The sequence below is a fragment of the Myxine glutinosa genome, chromosome 5 (assembly GCF_964187855.1).
Source record: "Myxine glutinosa chromosome 5, kmMyxGlut1.1, whole genome shotgun sequence".
In the NCBI taxonomy this organism is placed as follows: domain Eukaryota; kingdom Metazoa; phylum Chordata; class Myxini; order Myxiniformes; family Myxinidae; genus Myxine; species Myxine glutinosa.
This window is the reverse complement of record NC_136265.1, coordinates 161,520,368-161,538,376: the sequence shown is the minus strand read 5'-3', so window position 1 is coordinate 161,538,376 and position 18,009 is coordinate 161,520,368. Positions and strand designations below refer to the sequence as shown.

Here is an 18,009-nt window from a genome sequence, read left to right as displayed (position 1 = left end):
GGTTCGTGCCACCAACCCTGTTAGGCGCCTCTTGCGGCGCACAGGGAATTACCAGTGAACTGGTACTCAATTTTCCGACCTCGGTAGGATGACAGGCTGAGTCAACCCCCCTGGTGTTAAGGGGGAGGAGGGGAGGGGGAAGAGGAGGGGAGGGGAACGGGGGGTCGGGGGTCGGGTGTTGTCATATCGGAAGGGGGGAGGGGCCCTTCTTCCCCCAGGCACCCCCACACCCTCCCCCCTCCCCCCTGTTCCCCTCCCCTCCTCTTCCCCCTCCCCTCCTCCTCCCCCCTTCCCCTTCCCCCCCATTCCCCTCCCCTCCTCTTCCCCTCCCCTCCTCTTCCCCCTCCCCTCCTCTTCCCCCTCCCCTCCTCCTCCCCCGCCCGGCAATGCCGGGTACTTCTGCTAGTAGATCATAAAGAAGAAACGAGTAAAGATTCACAGAATTAGAGACAGAAAAGCCAATTGGTATCGACTTGTTAATTGATCTTTTAGCTTGTTAATTGATTGTTCAATGGCAAGAGTGAACGGTTGAACAGACAAGATCAACTCATGACGAGAAAATTAAACATTGTCGTTCTTTTTTGTTCGTTTTCTTTTGCAAATTGGCAAATTCAACAAAATTAAATAAAATACATAATTTAATGTGAATGAAATTAATTTTAATACAGTTGTCATACAATTAATAAAAACAACAAGCAATAGCTAAATTCAACGCATATGAAAGGAATTAAACCAAATCCTGTTGCAAGATGACAAAGGTTGTTGATTACCTTAAGCTTCACCTAATATCAACTGTGTTCTTCGATGTTCTTGGATTGTTAATTGTTTGTTTATCACATTCAGAGCAAGATTTACTTTCTTCTCTGTGAATTGGATGGATTTATTACATCAGGACACATTTTGAGCATTCGTATTCCCATAGACTTGTACATAGTTCTCCACATATGGACAAGAGTTGGTGCTATCTATTTTTTATTTTATTACTATAGCTAATTAATGTGCAACTTTTTGCACAGAGGAGTTTTAAATTATGTTAAAGCAATATTCAAACTACCTTCATGAAAATATTCAGCTAGATATCATAGGTGGGTTACAAAACTAAAGAATTCAGGCGTTCGGCCCATGGTCTATGAGAGATAGGGCCAAAAATAATATATAGCGTTGTGGACGGATTATGACAAAACTTTGAGGATGAATTGGATAGGTGACGAGAACAAGACGATTCGATTTTGGTTAAGATCTGAATCTAAATCCAGCCCGTCAGTGGGATACAAAACGTAAACTATTCAGCCTGGTGGAGGAATGCTCTCTACCAAGTGCCATTCCACAATTTATAGGTGCAGACTGTGCAAACATTGTTTGTAACAATAACATTGGTTTGAGAGTTGATAGCCATGTTGTCATCTTCCATCGGCCTCATCCCAACTGCTATTACCTTTGACGAGACCAACGATGACGAGACTTTCCTGGGAGACGTGGCAGATGGAATCATTTATGACCAACACCCTTGAGATAATGCAAAATTAACCCAAAATTCCGCTCTCACAATCACCCAGCACCATGAGCAAAGAATCTCCACAAAGAGCTGAGGCAAGCCTAGACATGGCAGCTCCAATCCCTAAGGCAGTGTACATAGGAAGTAATACAAATCAAGCTGCTCTGTTTCAATAGAACCGGCACAAGGAAACCAGGATCAAAACTGCTCAGAGATAAACATAATGGAAGCAGATTTCAAACAAAACTTTGGATAGATGGTTTAGTGAGGGCCACGAATCAACAAGACAAACATTTGCACAGTCAGGACAGGTTGCCGTAACGCAGGTAGTACCTGTACAAGCCAATGACTGTAGGATACTCAGACAGCTGTCGCATCGGTACTACACTGCTCCGTCCAAACGGTTAGAGCCAGCAACAGGGGACGGTTGTAGAGACATGCTTTGCAATTCGAATTCGACAAAGGTGTAATGGCCTTTAACCAACATTTTCTGGAATAGCAGGTTTACAACAAAAACCGGATTAGGGTTGGTTAGGATTCCCAACACCAGCGCTCCATGTACGCCGACAGAACAAGGAACCACCGGCTGTTTTTGCTGAGTTCGGCAAATAAGAAAGAAATAAGCTTTAAAAACTGAAGGCACGACCAATTAGTACAGGTGCCCAACGGACAAGGCTCAGGTCAGACGTTTCAACCACCAAGTGGTCTTCATCTGGGGGACTTTACCTTTTGTTTGGGGAAAAATAATTTACTTACCGAAACTAGGTCCATGTTTTAATTAATCAACTTCATGTGTCAAGTTTCTTGTGATATATCAAAGTGATATAATCAATGTGGCTTAAATATATAACAAATAAATAAATAAAAAGAGGGATTTTTATTGCTTTCCTATGGGTCACGTGATGCTTGTGTGCCATCATTTCAGGTGTCCGCAGATTCGATGAATGTAGCCAATTACACTGTGCAGCACAAGTTGGTTATCCTGCATGTGGTGTCATTAGCCTCACCTGTTCCCAAAGAGATGGAAGAGACTATTGTAATCGGTCTGTGTGTTAGTGACTGAACGAGTCTGCAAACAGATCTACTGTACTCTACATACTCTGGTGAGGCTCTGCATCTTTAGTGCTCATTGTTGTTTTTTTTCTGGCCAATGTTTACCCACTTTGCGATGTTAGCAGCTCGGTTAAGCAGCAAGAGAGCAAGTGTGAATTTCACGGAAGCTTTCTCCCTTAATCCCCAAGCTCGCCAAAACAAGAGAAAGTCGGGACATGAATGATTAAACTGAATTAGAAAGGTAGGCCGACACTTATTGTCCACCTGTACCATTTGTCAAAAAACTAGAAAGACTAGCTATTAATGTTACTGCAAAATATAATATTAATAGCAGAGTTGTAGCGGTTACCGGAAGCATGACACAATCACCTTGCACCGGCCGATGACGTAACCGGCGGGCGGTTACTTGCCCGGACTCGCCCGGATGTGTCCGGACTTGCCTTGCCGGGCGGACTCTCGATTTGCATACCACGCCCCATTGAGAGGCGTGGCTGACTTATTTGCATACCATGCCCCGCCTGAGAGGCGTGGCTTTTGTGTGGTGAAGTTTTGATATAAATTGCCGCCCGTGTTAATGGGCTATTCAGTGCTTTTGAGTTCTTTCGAGTTGAGCTAGAATAAATAGCTCAGTGAAACTTCGTTCCTGGTGTCGTCCATTTTGTTCGGCTTTATCGTGCGAGCATAGCTCCACAATTGGTGACCCATTTTCAAGAACATGGCGATGGAGTCATCTGTAGCTTTGAAGCTCCCTGGCTTTTGGGAATCGCACGCAGCCGTCTGGTTCGCCCAAGCGGCTTCTCAATTCGCCCTGCGGAACATTACGGAGGACACGACGCACTACCACCATGTGGTCTCCGCGCTCAACGCCTCCACCACTGCCCGGGTCCTGAGCTTCCTACAGAACCCGCCGAACGCCGACAAATACGGCGCGCTCAAAGGCCTACTCCTCGGTGCGTCTGGACTCACGGAGACCGAACGCACGCGACAACTGCTCGACCTCCCGGAGCTGGGTGAGGCCTGTCCATCCGAACGCATGGACCACATGCTTGCTCTACTCGGTGACCACAGCCCAGATTTCCTCTTCCGCGAGCTGTTCCTCCGGCAGCTACCCGGGCAGGTACGATTAGCTTTGGCTAATTCGCCTATCACGGACCCTCGCGCCCTGGCCAAGGAGGCCGATACATTTTTCTCGGCCAGGCGACACGTTGGAGTGGCCGCCTGGAACCCTGGGCCGACCGAGGCAACGTCCGCGCCACGACCGGCGCCACCACCGGCCGAGTTAGCGCCACTGACGGCCGCCGCGACGCCCCGTCGACCGAACCCGACGCGACCGCCGAAGCCTCCACCAGAGCGGACCATGTGCTACTACAACGCCAGGTTCGGGCAGAAGGCCAGAACGTGCCGCCCACCGTGCACTTTCGGCAGGTCGGGAAACGACCAGGCCGGTGCTCGCTGCCTGCCATGAGCGTCGGCCATTCAGGTAGCCTTCTGTTTATTACGGACACAGCGTCCGGGCGGCGTTTTTTGTGCGACACCAGCGCTCAGCTGAGCGTGATACCCGCCTCGGTGCAGGACAAACAGGCCACGATTTGCGGCCCCGCCTTGGTCGCCGCAAACGGCTCCTCCATCCGCACCTTCGGTCCGCGCAGCGTCGCATTCTGCTTCGGGGGCCAGCGCTTCAGGTGGGACTTCATCACGGCGAACGTGCCCATGGCCTTGCTGGGTGCAGATTTTTTGTGCGCGCATGGGCTTTTGGTGGACGTCAAACGGTGTCGGCTCATCAACGCCGAGACCTTCAGCTCACTCGCTTGCTCATTGAGCGGCTCCGCACCAACCAAGCTAGCCTGCGCGCTCCCGGCCGCGGACGATTTCACCCGTCTGCTCGCCGAGTTTCCCGCCCTCACGCAGCCGACGTTTTCGGCTGTCGCCGTCAAACACGGCGTCGAACACCACATCCCGACCACAGGTCCACCGGTCTATGCCAGGGCTCGTCGCCTCGACCCGACCAAACTCGCCGTGGCGAAGACGGAATTCGACGCGCTGGAGCGATTGGGCATTGTGCGGCGCTCGAATAGCACGTGGGCCTCGCCCCTGCACATCGTGCCCAAACCGGGTGGCGGATGGCGACCATGCGGAGATTACCGCCGCCTCAACGACGCCACCACCCCTGACCAGTACCCGATACCACGCATACAGGACCTTTCCGCCCGTTTGGCGGGGCGGGTGATCTTTTCCAAGGTTGACCTCATTCGGGGCTACCACCAGGTACCTGTCCAGCCGGCCGACGTGCCGAAGACGGCGGTAATTACACCTTTTGGCCTCTTCGAGTTCCTTCGCATGCCGTTCGGCCTGACGAACGCGGCCCAGGCCTTCCAGCGGCTGATGCACAGAGTGCTGCGCAACCTCACCTTCCTTTTCGTCTACTTGGATGACATTCTCGTCGCCAGCACTTCCCGGGCGGAGCACCTCATCCACCTGCGCACGCTTTTTGAGTGCCTCGGCCAGCACGGCCTCATCATCAACTCGGCGAAATGCCAGTTTGGCATAACGGCCGTCGACTTCCTGGGGCACCGCATCACGAAGCGCGGGGCCGTCCCGCTGCCTACCAAGGTGGAGGCAGTCACAAGTTTCCCGCGCCCCCGCTCCATCAAGGCCCTACAGGAATTTTTGGGGATGGTAAATTTCTACCACCGGTTCGTGCCTCGCGCCGACCAACTCATGCGCCCCCTGTACGAAGCCCTCCGGGCAAGCCTGCCAAGCACGACGTCGCCTGGACCAAAGAGATGGACGCGGCGTTGACGGGCGCTAAGCTGGCCCTCACCAACGCGAGCATGGTGGCGCATCCATCGCCCTCACCACGGACGCTTCCGACTACGCGGTGGGCGCCGTGCATGAACAGTGGGTGAACGGGGCTTGGCAACCGCTGGCCTTCTTCAGCCGGCAGCTTCGCCCTAACGAGCGCAAGTATAGCGCTTTCGACCGCGAGCTCCTCGGCCTTTACCTGGCCGTTCGCCACTCCTGCCATCTTTTAGAGGGCCGCCTGTTCACGGCGTTTGTGGACCACAAACCCCTGGTTTTCGCCATGGCCAAGGTTGCAGAGCTGTGGTCGGCCCGCCAGCAGCGCCACCTCTCCGCCGTGTCCAAATTTACGACGGACATCCGGCACGTCGCGGGCAAGGACAACGCTGTGGCCGATTGCCTCTCCCGGTCCGGCGCGAACGCCGTCCACCTCGGTGTGGACTTCGCCCGCATGGCGGCCGACCAGACCGCCGACCCCACGGTGCAAGCCCTCCAGACAGCGGACACAGGCCTGCGGTTGGCCGACGTCCCCTTCGAGGACACAGGCACAGTTCTCCTGTGCGATGTTTCCCTCGGCCAACCTCGCCCCATCGTGCCCACCGTATGGCAGCGGCACATTTTTGACGCCCTCCACGGCCTTTCCCACCCGGGCCGGAAAGCGTCGCAGAAGCTCTTGGCAGCAAAGTTCGTCTGGCACGGGTTCCGTAAGGACGTCCGTGACTGGGCCAATGCCTGTGTCGCCTGCCAGCGCGCGAAGGTCCACTGGCACACCCAGGCCCCGTTGGCACCATTCGACGTGCCCGCGCAGCGCTTCGACCACGTCAATGTGGACCTGGTGGGACCCCTTGTCCCCTTCCCTCCTCGCGGGGCTTCACCCACCTCCTCACGATGGTGGACAGGACCACCAGGTGGCCGGAGGCCGTCCCGCTGGCATCAAACATCCGCCGACATGGCGCAGGCCTTCATTGGCACCTGGATTGCCTGTTTCGGCGCCCCCTCGGACATCTCCTCCGACAGAGGCCCGCAATTCACCTCCGAGCTTTGGGGCGCGGTCGCCCAGGCCTTGGGGGTCAAGCTACACCGCACCACGGCCTACCACCCCCAAGCCAACGGCTTGTGCGAGCGGTTCCACCGCTCGATGAAGGCCGCTCTCAGGGCCAGCCTCCAGGACGACGGTTGGACCGACAGTCTCCCGTGGGTCCTATTGGGCCTCCGAACGGCCCCTAAAGAGGACCTCCAGGCTTCCACCGCCGAGCTGGTCTACGGCCAGCCACTGCGCGTGCCGGGCGAGTTCATCCCTGACGCCGCCGGCCCCTGGTCCGCGGCTCGCCAACGCTCGGTCCTCCCGGAGGCCGCCAGGAGATTTGCCCCCGTGCCCACGTCCCACCACGGCTGCCCCCAACCCCACATCCCCCCAGCACTTCGCACTGCGGAGTACGTTTTTATCCGGAACGACGCACACCGGGGACCGCTCCGGCCGCCGTACGATGGACCTTTCCGGGTCCTGAAGAGGGACAAGTCGTTCATCATTGACATCGGCGACAAACCGGACCGCATTTCCGTGGACCACCTCAAGCCGGCCCATTTGGACCTCGACCAACCTCCACGGTTGGCCCTTCCTCCACGACGGGGCCGTCCCCCGTCAACCAAGCCCCCCGCCCGACCATCCACCGCCACACGAATCGCCAGGGGTCGTTTTGGCTGGGTCATCAATACCCCCCTCAAACTGACTCTCCCGGTGCAAGTTAATTCTGGGGGGGCGCATGTAGCGGTTACCGGAAGCATGACACAATCACCTTGCACCGGCCGATGACGTAACCGGCGGGCGGTTACTTGCCCGGACTCGCCCGGACGTGTCCGGACGGACTCTCGATTTGCATACCACGCCCCGTTGAGGCGTGGCTGACTTATTTGCATACCACGCCCCGCCTGAAAGGCGTGGCTTTTGTGTGGTGAACTTTTGATATAAATTGCCGCCCGTGTCAACGGGCTATTCAGTGCTTTTGAGTTCTTTCGAGTTGAGCTAGAATAAATAGCTCAGTGAAACTTCGTTCCTGGTGTCGTCCATTTTGTCCGGCTTTATCGTGCGAGCATAGCTCCACAGAGTAATATTTGCACTGTGTAAATTTCCTCAGGAGAAATTTGTTCCTCCCCATGGATGCCAACCTGTGGTTGTTTATCTGTGCTCTACCCTTTTAAATGGTCAGCATCAAGCAAGGAAGCAGCACGTACAATTTCTTAAGTCTTTGATAGGACTCAGCAAGGGTTTGAGCCACTGAGCTCCCAGACATGGAGTGGAAACTCCAATGATTGAACAACAAAAGTCACCACAAGGTTCTTTTTACATTTGACAACACCTTACATTCACATTTAAGTAAAATTATGACCTCTGGGCATCATTTATAACATTTCTGCTACTGAACCACCTTTAGAGGCCATTTTTCCCCGCAGAGTAGGAGTTCGCCTTTTTCGGGCACCATGGTCCCCTTTTTGAAGCAATGTTTTATGGCCAGATGCCCTTCCTGCCGCCAACCCTGTTAGTCACCTCTTGCAACACACAGGGAATTACCAGTGAACTGGTACTCAATTTGCCGACCTCGGAAGGATGACAGGCTGAGTCAACCCCCCTGGCGTTAATTCAGCAATCAACCGGGATTGGAACCCAGGATCCTAAACCGGCACCCTAACCGCTAAGCCAACACCAGGCCTAACATTTCTGCTGCTAGTATTATATTTTTGAACATGTAATCATCCAGTAGCCAAAGATATTTTGAGAACACCCACCTACACCTCCATCCTACCCTGTACTTCTATCTCTTTCCACAAACCTATTTGCTCCTTCATGAGGTCTCTTTGCTCCTACAACTGGATCAAAAACACCTGAACCTACTTTTTTGTAAACAATGTAACAGGTACTTTTCAAAGAGTGGAGAATCTGCTCTAATCAACAAGTTAAGAGTTTGAAAACTATGACAACTACTACTACTTTAACAGTCCTAACTAATCCCACCTTTTTGTGGGGTCAGGCGCATGAGGTAGATTGGCCAAAGTATTTTGTTACGGGGTCCTCCCCTATCCCCTGGTCTCGGTAAACCTCCGAACCCCGAGAGGGTCCCCGGCAGAAAGATGTGTTATCCTTGGTTGAAATTAATCAATAATGAAACAATCCATGAAACCATCCATGAAACAATCAAATCAATAATGAAACCACACCAAGGGTTATGAACAAACAATAATATATTATAAATCACACCGGAATCACAACACAAATAATAATAGCAATTCACCCTACAATCCCTATCTGAAGATGGTACCACCCTTTCTAGTCCTTTACCCAAACTCACGGTACTCCCCCAATGTCTCTGTACCCCTCCAAGACGAAGTCGATTCGCTCCAGCGATCGTTGGACCAATGGCCGATCAAAATCAATTGAGGCGTGGACGATCGAAGCAACCCAGAGGTCACGTGGTCCAACACCCGGCAAAATAGCGGTGGAATGGAAACCCTCCCAAAGACGCGCTCCAATCAGCGAGTCTCCTTATAATCCTCCAAAAGCCACTTTCTGGCACAGCCGTCCCCAGCAACCCACCAGGGAATAATGCCCAGCCGACGCGACAAAAACCTTTTCACTGAAGGTAGCGCACATGGCGAAATGGCGGACGGCTTTCACTCGAGCCGGGGCTTTGAGGCAAGGATACTCCGGAACCTCAAGGCAGATACCCGACTACCCAGGCTCCACAGCAGTCCGGCGATATCCCCTATCGCACGAACTTCCTTTCAAGGACGCAAAGTTCACTCGCACTGTCCGCTCGGTCCGGAGCTTCCACAAAAACGTCTTTTCACGATCTCCTCACGCCTCTTCTTTGTCGCTCCCTTTTTCTTCCGGGTCACGATCCCATTTCCGGCCACATTTTACCAGGAGCGCTTTTAAACCTTTTAACCACAATAACCCGTTCCCTTAAGCCACAATAAGCATAATATCTAGAACCAACAATGGTAACAATAACAACCATAATTAGGGCCGAATCCGTTATACTTCCCCCCCTCAAGAAAGAAAGTTTGAACACAGCGAAAACTTTCCTTGTAGGCAAATTCTTGAAACCAACACAAGTAATCAATGTTTCTCCAAAAATAAAGCAACAAAACTTCGAACAACTTAGAGATTTCCAAAGTTAATTCACTCTGGACAAAGCATCAGCAATGACATTGTCCCTGCCCTTTACATGTTCAATTTCCAAGTTACCCCTGCAAAGCCAAACTCCATCTCATCAACCTCTGATTTTTACTTTTAGTTTCTTTTGAATGAAGGTTAAGGGGTTGATCAAAAATCCAAAGTCAAGCAAATAGATAGCACTTTTTCTGGGAGGCCGAGCTGAGGGCCAGGTTCCATGGTGGTTGGGTGGTTGGGTGGTGAGGCCTGGACATATTCACTACCTGGACGCCTTTAGGACGTGGAGTTCACGGTTAGTCCGTGTAGGAAAGTTCACTTCATGGCCGCCTTTAGGAACGTGGAGTTCACGGTTAATCCATGTAGGAATCTTGGCTCGGCTGCTCCTCAGCATTCAGTGCTTCCACTCTTTCTAACTTTCCTAACCATCATGGTTGGACCACTTGTCACTGTAGTCACATGAATGGCGGTCTCCTTCTCAGCCACTGCTCTGATAATCCTTCCTTCGGGAGCTGCCATAACTCTGGAAGCCTCCATAATAATATCGATTGCGGCCACCACCACTACTACTCCGTGGTCCTCCTCTGTAGCCCCCTCGACGCCTAGGAAATGCCTTCCCTACTGTGATGGTCCGACCATCCAACTCCTTGCTATTCCGATCCTTTTCTGCAACTCTGGCGTCCTTTGAGTTTTCAAACACGACAAAGCCAAACCCTCTTGACTTTTGTGTCTCCCTGTCTTTTATCAGCAGCACTTCCACAAGCGGTCCATATTTGCTGAAGGCAGACTCCAGAACCTCTTCCTTTGTTTTGAAGTTCAGTCCCCCTACAAAGAGCTTGCCAATATTGCCTCCATCCCTGACGTGTGTGTGCCGGCACTTAGTTTCAGGGTATTTCCTCTTCTCTTCAGGGCGCTTCCTACTGGGCTTTACAGCAAACATCGGGTTACCAGAAACTTGGCCACTGGCCAAATCATTCCCGAAAACAAAAGATACTCCTTCTACAGGAAGAGTGGCTTGTAAACCGACGGTGACCGGTCCTGACACCAGATCGGACTCCAAATGGATGACATGAAGTGGAGCACTAACACAGCCCCCAATCCCCTGTAAACGAACACTATCCACAGTTGCCGTCTCCTTGGACAATGGCAAGATGCCTTCAAGCGTTAAAGATTGATGTGCTCCTGTGTCCCTCAATATCCTAACAGGTCTCCGGTTAGTGGATGTTAGTCGATTTGAAACAATCAAATCAATAATGAAACCACACCAAGGGTTATGAACAAACAATAATATATTATAAATCACACCGGAATCGCAACACAAATAATAATTGCAATTCACCCTACAATCCCCATCTGAAGATGGTACCACCTTATCTCGTCCTTTACCCAAACTCACGGTACTCCCCCAATGTCTCTGTACCCCTCCAAGGCGAAGTCGATTCGCTCCAGCGATCGTTGGATCAATGGCCGATCAAAATCAATTGAGGCGTGGACGATCGAAGCAACCCAGAGGTCACATGGTCCAACACCCCGCAAAATAGCGGTGGAATGGAAACCCTCCCAAAGACGCGCTCCGACGTACACGTTTGCGGTTCAATCAGCGATTCTCCTTATAATCCTCCAAACGCCACTTTCTGGCACAGCCGTCCCCGGCAACCCACCGGGGAATAATGCCCGGCCGACGCGACAAAAACCTTTTCCCTGAAGGTAGCGCACGTGGCGAAATGGCGGACGGCTTTCACTCGAGCCGGGGCTTTGAGGCAAGGATACTCCGGAACCTCAAGGCAGATACCCGACTACCCAGGCTCCACAGCACTCCGGCGATATCCCCTATTGCACGAACTTCCTTTCAAGGACGCAAAGTTCACTCGCACTGTCCGCTCGACCGCTCGGTCCGGAGCTTCCACAAAAACGTCTTTTCACGATCTCCTCACGCCTCTTCTTTTTCGCTCCCTTTTTCTTCTGGGCCACGATCCCATTTCCAGCCACATTTTACCAGGAGCGCTTTTAAACCTTTTAACCACAATAACCCTTTCCCTTAAGCCACAATAAGCATAATATCTAGAACCAACAATGATAACAATAACAACCATAATTAGGCCCGAATCCGAAACAATTTCATGAACTGACTGTGCAGGACTGGCGTTCAACCAAAGCCGGTTTGGGCAGCAATTTGCAATTTAATCCAGGATGCTGGTGATAACTCACCTACTCTGCGCAAAAGATAATGTAGGCCATTTAACGCTCACCAACCTATGCTAGGAGGAGATTGGATGGCCTGCTTAACACCAATCCGAGGGACACAGCACATTTTGTGATAAAATGCCATGCCTCGAGTACCGACCTGGCACTTTATAGTCAGGTTAGGCATCAAACCAAGATTAGAACAAAGGTAAGTGCACTCCTTCATCACCTTCCTATTGGACCAGTTTGAATCTAAACTCTCAATAATATGAAACAATAATCAACAGCATTTGAACACCGTGTACAATAAGTGGCAAAAGCGGGCCACGTGGATGCAACTGTGGACAAATTCAAATCACGATTAGGGCCGAATCCTCTAACTGCCGTTTACCATTTTGAAATGGGAAAACAGAAGGTACGAGAGGGCGTGCAGCCTCATGATTGCAAAGACGTCACTGAGGGGATTGGTTTTGAAAATAGCAGCAGCTGTGGACTGGCATGGCAACATGCTATAAATAAGATTTTGTCTGCCTGTGTCGTTCTGGCATATCCTTTCCACATTACAGAACGATACTTTCCAAATGGTCCCGCTGGTCACTCTGGCACTCGACTCGTTCAGCAACCTGCCAAACTGCCAAAAGTAGAGCGACAAAGTGTAATTATGCACAGCCACAGAGTATTAATAAAAAAAGAAGAGGAAATTTGAAGATGGTCACTAACATCCGATTAAAAGTCACCAGCCTCTGGTCATTCGTCAGCAATACATTACTGTTCATTGAACTGCCACTGATTAAATCCGAGGCTCCTTCAACATGATGGGTACTGCAGGACAACGAGAGCAGTCAAAGGTATCAGCCGGCCATGGATTAAAGGTAAAAAAGAAACAAATATCAATGGGTAACCCCAGAACAAAAAAACCGACGCATTTCCATTCAAATCTCTCGAACCTCGACCACTCTCTTTCAAAAACATACAAATTAACCACGATAACTACAGAACACCAAAATAAATAGAGGTTAGAAAATAGGAACAAAGTTACTGACCTCAAGGAATAAATATAGCCGGTCTTCTCAAGATCATGCTCCGGCGGGGAGTTGACAGCAATCATTGAGAAATCCATCGATGACGAAACAAACCTTCCAAGTGCCGGGTCCAGTGAGGGTGGCACAACTCCGTAGCTACGAGTAAGAACCGGGTGCCAACCAGTGTTAGAGCTACGGGATGCCTGGCCTAAATGATTGTGATGACTGAGACTCCTTTTCTCTGCTCCGGTTCACATCTGTACGGGATCGCAACCCATCAAATTATTGGCAGGCAGGTGAGTCAAACCAATTAGTTTCGCCAACATAGTCATAACAACCCCTGGTGGTTTTCAACCTATATTTTAAATGCGGCAAAGTACAGCACCAATGTGCGAGCTGCCTCTCATTTCGAATCTCATAGTTTCCGACAAAAGGTGCCACAATAAGTGCCAACAACTTTTTAAGTCCCACGTACCGTCACCTGCAGACTATTGTTCAGTAAAGGGACGGCGCAAGGAAACCCCATTCTTATATGGCACTTGCAGGCCCACTTGTAAATAATTGTTCAAGGTGTTTGTACATGAACATACAATGACGTCAGACCTAGTACGGATTACCACCACATGTGCAGGGTTGGCCAGGGAACGTTTTTGGTTCAGGTCTTCGATGAACCCGCTGGCGACTCGTTCCAGGGTGCAGGTGATAACTCGCATACTCTTCGCGACAAGACACCATGGGATCTTTAGCGTTCACTATTGCTAGCAGATGGAAGCGCAGAAACGTCCATCCGAGGGACGAGCACACACATTGTGACGCAACGCCAACGCCATGAACACCAGTGTGACGTTTTGGAATCAAACCCATATTTTTGACAAATTCATCTTCACGCATATGGACGATCAGAGGCCAAACAAAGTTTTTTGATCTCATAATTAGGTTGTAACAGATAATCTGATCAATAAATTACAAATCCATAATGCTGCGACAGGTAAACAACGGCGCAAAACGTGACATTTATTCAGACCGACCACTTAAAACGAATAATGTAAAATTGAGATGGGATGAGGGGGTTAGTGACCCCATTAATCTGGCCAGTGAGACCTTCTTGTCCATCATATTACACGAATTGGCCCCTAACGCTTGGGTGTTCGTGACTGGTGTTACAATTCCGCACAACGTTTCACAATGTGAACTAGCAGATGACGAGAAGGGCCGCGGGTGCATTGCAACAGCACAAGAGATGGGAAATTTATTACAACACAATCTATCAAACGCCGCAATGATTAATGAAAATGCAAAGACGATACAAGCGGCGGAACATTTACTGGGTCGGTGTGTTTGCGTCGACTAGGCCGCACAATTATAGGGCGACTTGCATCGTGAATCATTCTCCGAGACAGATGACGGGTTTTCAATTCAAACAGTAGGGAGTGATGGAAACAAAACCACAATACACCGCTCACCTTACACCCCGCCACCTCACTACGTCCACGATTCGGACCGCTCGGTCTCTTGATATTTCTCATCTTCACTTGACATCCTCATCCTGATCCTAATAAGAAACCGAGTCCTTCGTAAGATGTTTAAATGTTACGGATGAAACCTCCCGGCCTCAAATTTCCTTATCTCCCTCTCTCGCTCTCACACACACACAGAGCCCTTCCTCCTATCGCTCCACTAACCCCTCCCACCCTCGGTGGGGCCTAAACGTCCGCAAATCGCTCCTTCATGGTGTCGGGACAACTGTCAAATACTCGGAATTCAGATCTGGATCTGAATCATCTGCGCCTCTCACTCCTCTCAGGGCAAAACATGGCGGCGAAATACGTCCCAGTGGTTACCACACCGCCTCTTTTTTTCTACCTCTTTATTTGAATACGAATGCCATTCTCATCACCCAAACGATGCCTCATCGTCCCCGTTTTCATACTAACCCCCTTTCACCAGGCAACTCATCCTCACTTTCACCTCTACCTTCTCATTTTCAAATTCCTCCCTCCCCTAACCCCCTCCACCCACCCAACTAGATTCCTCTTCTCCTTTATACTCACCTCAATAGCCACACTCCATCACACCACATCCCTCCATCCAACTCTTGCCATCCCAGCTGTCTGCATCCCCTCCACTCCACCCACTTCTCGCCATTCAAGCCTGTTTGCTCTTCTCAAACCTCCCAAATTATTCACGCTACTTTGGGAACTATCCACATATTACGAACGCAAGTAACTGGAGAAGGGTGAAGTAGGGAAGAGAGTAGCCAAAAAAGTGGGAATGGGAGAGGAACGTGGGCACCATATACAGACTTGGCATTTAATATGGAATTTTTTTTGTGGGGGTGAACTTACTTTTCAAGATGTCTTAGAACCAAAAGTTCATTGGAATTGTGTTGAAATTATTCTAGATTTTGTTAATGTGACCTTTAAAAGAAACAAAAACCACATTTGACATTTCAAAACAAATAAATTGATCCTTGAAAGTGATGTAAACTGATATCGAACTCAATTCATGGACAGTACTGTGTTCAACTTCTGTACGTTTTCCAGAAGTATCTCTTTATTTTGCACATTAGCCAAAATTTTTTTTAACAAAAACAAAAGTTAAATTACGACTGGGATTACGGACAGTAAAATTACAGTTCAGTACTTCGTGTAACCCCCACGAGCATTCAGGAGAGCACGTACACGTTGAGGCATGCTGTTCACGAGATTTGCCATGCAGTGACAATAGCCTGCTGCAATTCACGCACAGAGGTCGGCTGCTGGTCCAAGTGGTCGATTTGACGCGTTAATTCTGCCCACAAGTTCTCTATGGGATTCATATCCGGGGACATGGCAGGCCACTCCATATGCTCTACACCACGGTCAGCAAGAAAGTGTTGGATCATGCGAGCACGATGAGGCCGTGCATTGTCATCTTGGAAGACAAAGTTTCCTCGAAAGGCTGCACGAGCAAATGGAAGCAACGTTTCTTCCAGAATGGCCCTGTACTTGAACTGGTTCAGGTTTCCATTCAGAACAACCAGGTCAGTTTTGCCCCCTGCATGAAAAGCAGCCCAAATGGTCACCCCACCACCTCCAGCTTGGAGTCTTGGCACTATACAATCTTTGTTGTAGGCTTCATGCACTTGTCTGCGCACTCGGACGTGGCCATCTTGACGATAGACCAGAAATCTAGACTTGTCACTGAAGGTCACGTGATTCCAGTGTCCTGGCTGCCATTGACGGTGCTCTCTGGCCCACTGCAATCGGTGCTGGCGGTGTTGTCTGGTCAGGCGTGGCTTTCTCAGCGGACGCCTGGCACGATAGCCTGCTTGAACCAGTCGTTGGTTGCCTAGCCTTCTGGATACAGGCACATTTGTCAGTTGCTGCCACTCAGCCCTAAGCCGATTAGCTGACTTGGTTCGGCCATTGCGGACTAACCGGTGCAGCTGGCGATCATCCCTCCTTGTGGTTTTGCGGGGACGTGCTGGCCTCGGTATTGGAGTAGGGACACCCCTCTGAGCATTTCGTTTCAGGATCTTTGACACCTGACCTTGAGTGATGCCATACTGCCGAGCAATAGAACGGTTTCATGCCGTAATTTCGTAAAGCCACCACTCCATGACAAACAGCATTGTCGAGTTGACAGACCATCTCCAGAGGAAGCGGCAATAACTTTTGGAGACGTGCAGCAGTTGTTTTCCACTAATACAGAACGCAACAACCCTTGTATACCCGACTGTGAAGCCAATCATCAAATGCACTTGTCCGTACATTTTGCCACGCCACCTGTGATATAATCCTGTTGTTGACTTCTTGCTGCGACAGACCATCAGCGACATGGTTCTTTTAACAAATAAATCACCAAAGTGTAAAAGAAACTCACCAGATTGAGATACTGAGTTAAGAAAGTAAGCCCGTCAAGAAAAAAAAAATATTCCATATTAAATGCCAAGTCTATTTATTACATATCCACGATGGCCAGGCAAGGGGAGCTAAATGAAAAAATAAAAATGAAAAAAAGTCAAATGAGGGGTAGATGCAAGGCGTTTACGAACCGGCCGATCAGCTGTGACCATCAAAAGTATAACCTGTGGAAACTACAGAGTTCATGGAACACCTTAGCCTGCACAGACTTCAGAAAAACGCCATGGCAACGGTCTTTTTAACACTTTGTGTTTCCGAGCTCGACACATTAGCTTTTCTCGTGAACTTTCAATTACGGTTGTGATGGAAACTATATGCGCAGCACTGCCATATTTGTCCGAATTCAGAATCTCACAGTTACTCTGCCCTCAGGTTAAATTTTTTGTCCAGGTACTGCGAAACAGACGAGTTTTTAAAGTTCCAACAAGGCAATTTGTGGTCTACACTCTACAGTGTTCAAGTAAATAATTCAATTGAAACCAGAGGGGCACTCAGTAGAGAGCAAATCTCCTCCGCATGGCTGGCCATACCACTCAATGGTGAAGAATCACTTAAAAAATTCTACTAGCTGGATCCGGAACCGGATCTTCACCAAAATTGAATCGATTCTTCCTCGTCACACACACACAACCTGTCCAACACGTTTCGTCCAAATCCATCCATAACTTTTTCAGATATCCTACTATGTATCGTTTTTGGCCCTATCTCCCAATGGTCAAGAATCACTTTAAAAAAAATAAAACAATTCTCATATGCGAATCCATATTCAGATCTTCACCAAAATCTAATCGAATTGTCCTTGTCGGACACCCAACCTGTCCATCAAGTTTTTTTTCGAAATCCATCCACAACTTTTTGAGATATACTTTTTATCCTTTTTGAGATATCCTGTATCTCAAAATATCAAAATATGAGATATCCTGAAATTGAGATATCCTTTTTGAGATATCCTGAGATTTTGAGATATTCAAAAAAAGTATCGTTTTTGGCCCTATCTCCCAATCGTGAAGAATCACTTTAAAATTCTAGTAGCCGGATCCAGATCCGGATCCGGATCTTCACCAAAATGTAATCATTTCTTCCTTGTCACATACGCTAAATCTCTGCCAAATTTCGTCCAAATCCGTCCACAGCTTTGAGATATTTTGTTCACAAACGGAGACAGACAGTGGTGAAAACATAACCTCCATCCACCTTTGGTGGCGGAGGTAAGAAAAAGCGTTAAAGGTTACAGAAAAACCTTTTTTTTTGAAGTATACCGCCGTTGATGTAGCGACTTTTACACCACCCTATTTATCCATTATTCTTCGTGCCTGTTTATGTCCTTCATGACATCCCTGAAAACAGTACGTTTCCAGTTTGCAATGATTTTCAATTTTGTTT

The 18,009-nt window shown here is 49.5% G+C and overlaps 1 protein-coding gene across 7 annotated transcripts in view; it reads right to left on the bottom strand.

The window, feature by feature from the left end:
* The window catches only part of LOC137426839 (SUN domain-containing protein 2), a 56,361-nt gene extending 41,798 nt beyond the window's left edge, over positions 1-14,563 (bottom strand). For 3 of the 7 annotated variants that reach the window (XM_078778955.1, XM_078778959.1, XM_078778957.1), the window contains exons 1-2: positions 14,185-14,563; positions 12,743-12,978 (exon numbers count right to left, since the gene is read on the bottom strand). In XM_078778955.1, the coding sequence (XP_078635081.1) occupies positions 12,743-12,819 (77 nt within the window). In that variant the 5' untranslated portion in view covers positions 12,820-12,978; positions 14,185-14,563. The remainder of the gene's footprint in view (positions 1-12,742; positions 12,979-14,184) is intronic. The other 4 variants (XM_078778958.1, XM_078778960.1, XM_068115784.2 and 1 more) reach the window with 3 other exon arrangements.
* Between the last annotated feature and the right edge of the window lie 3,446 nt (positions 14,564-18,009).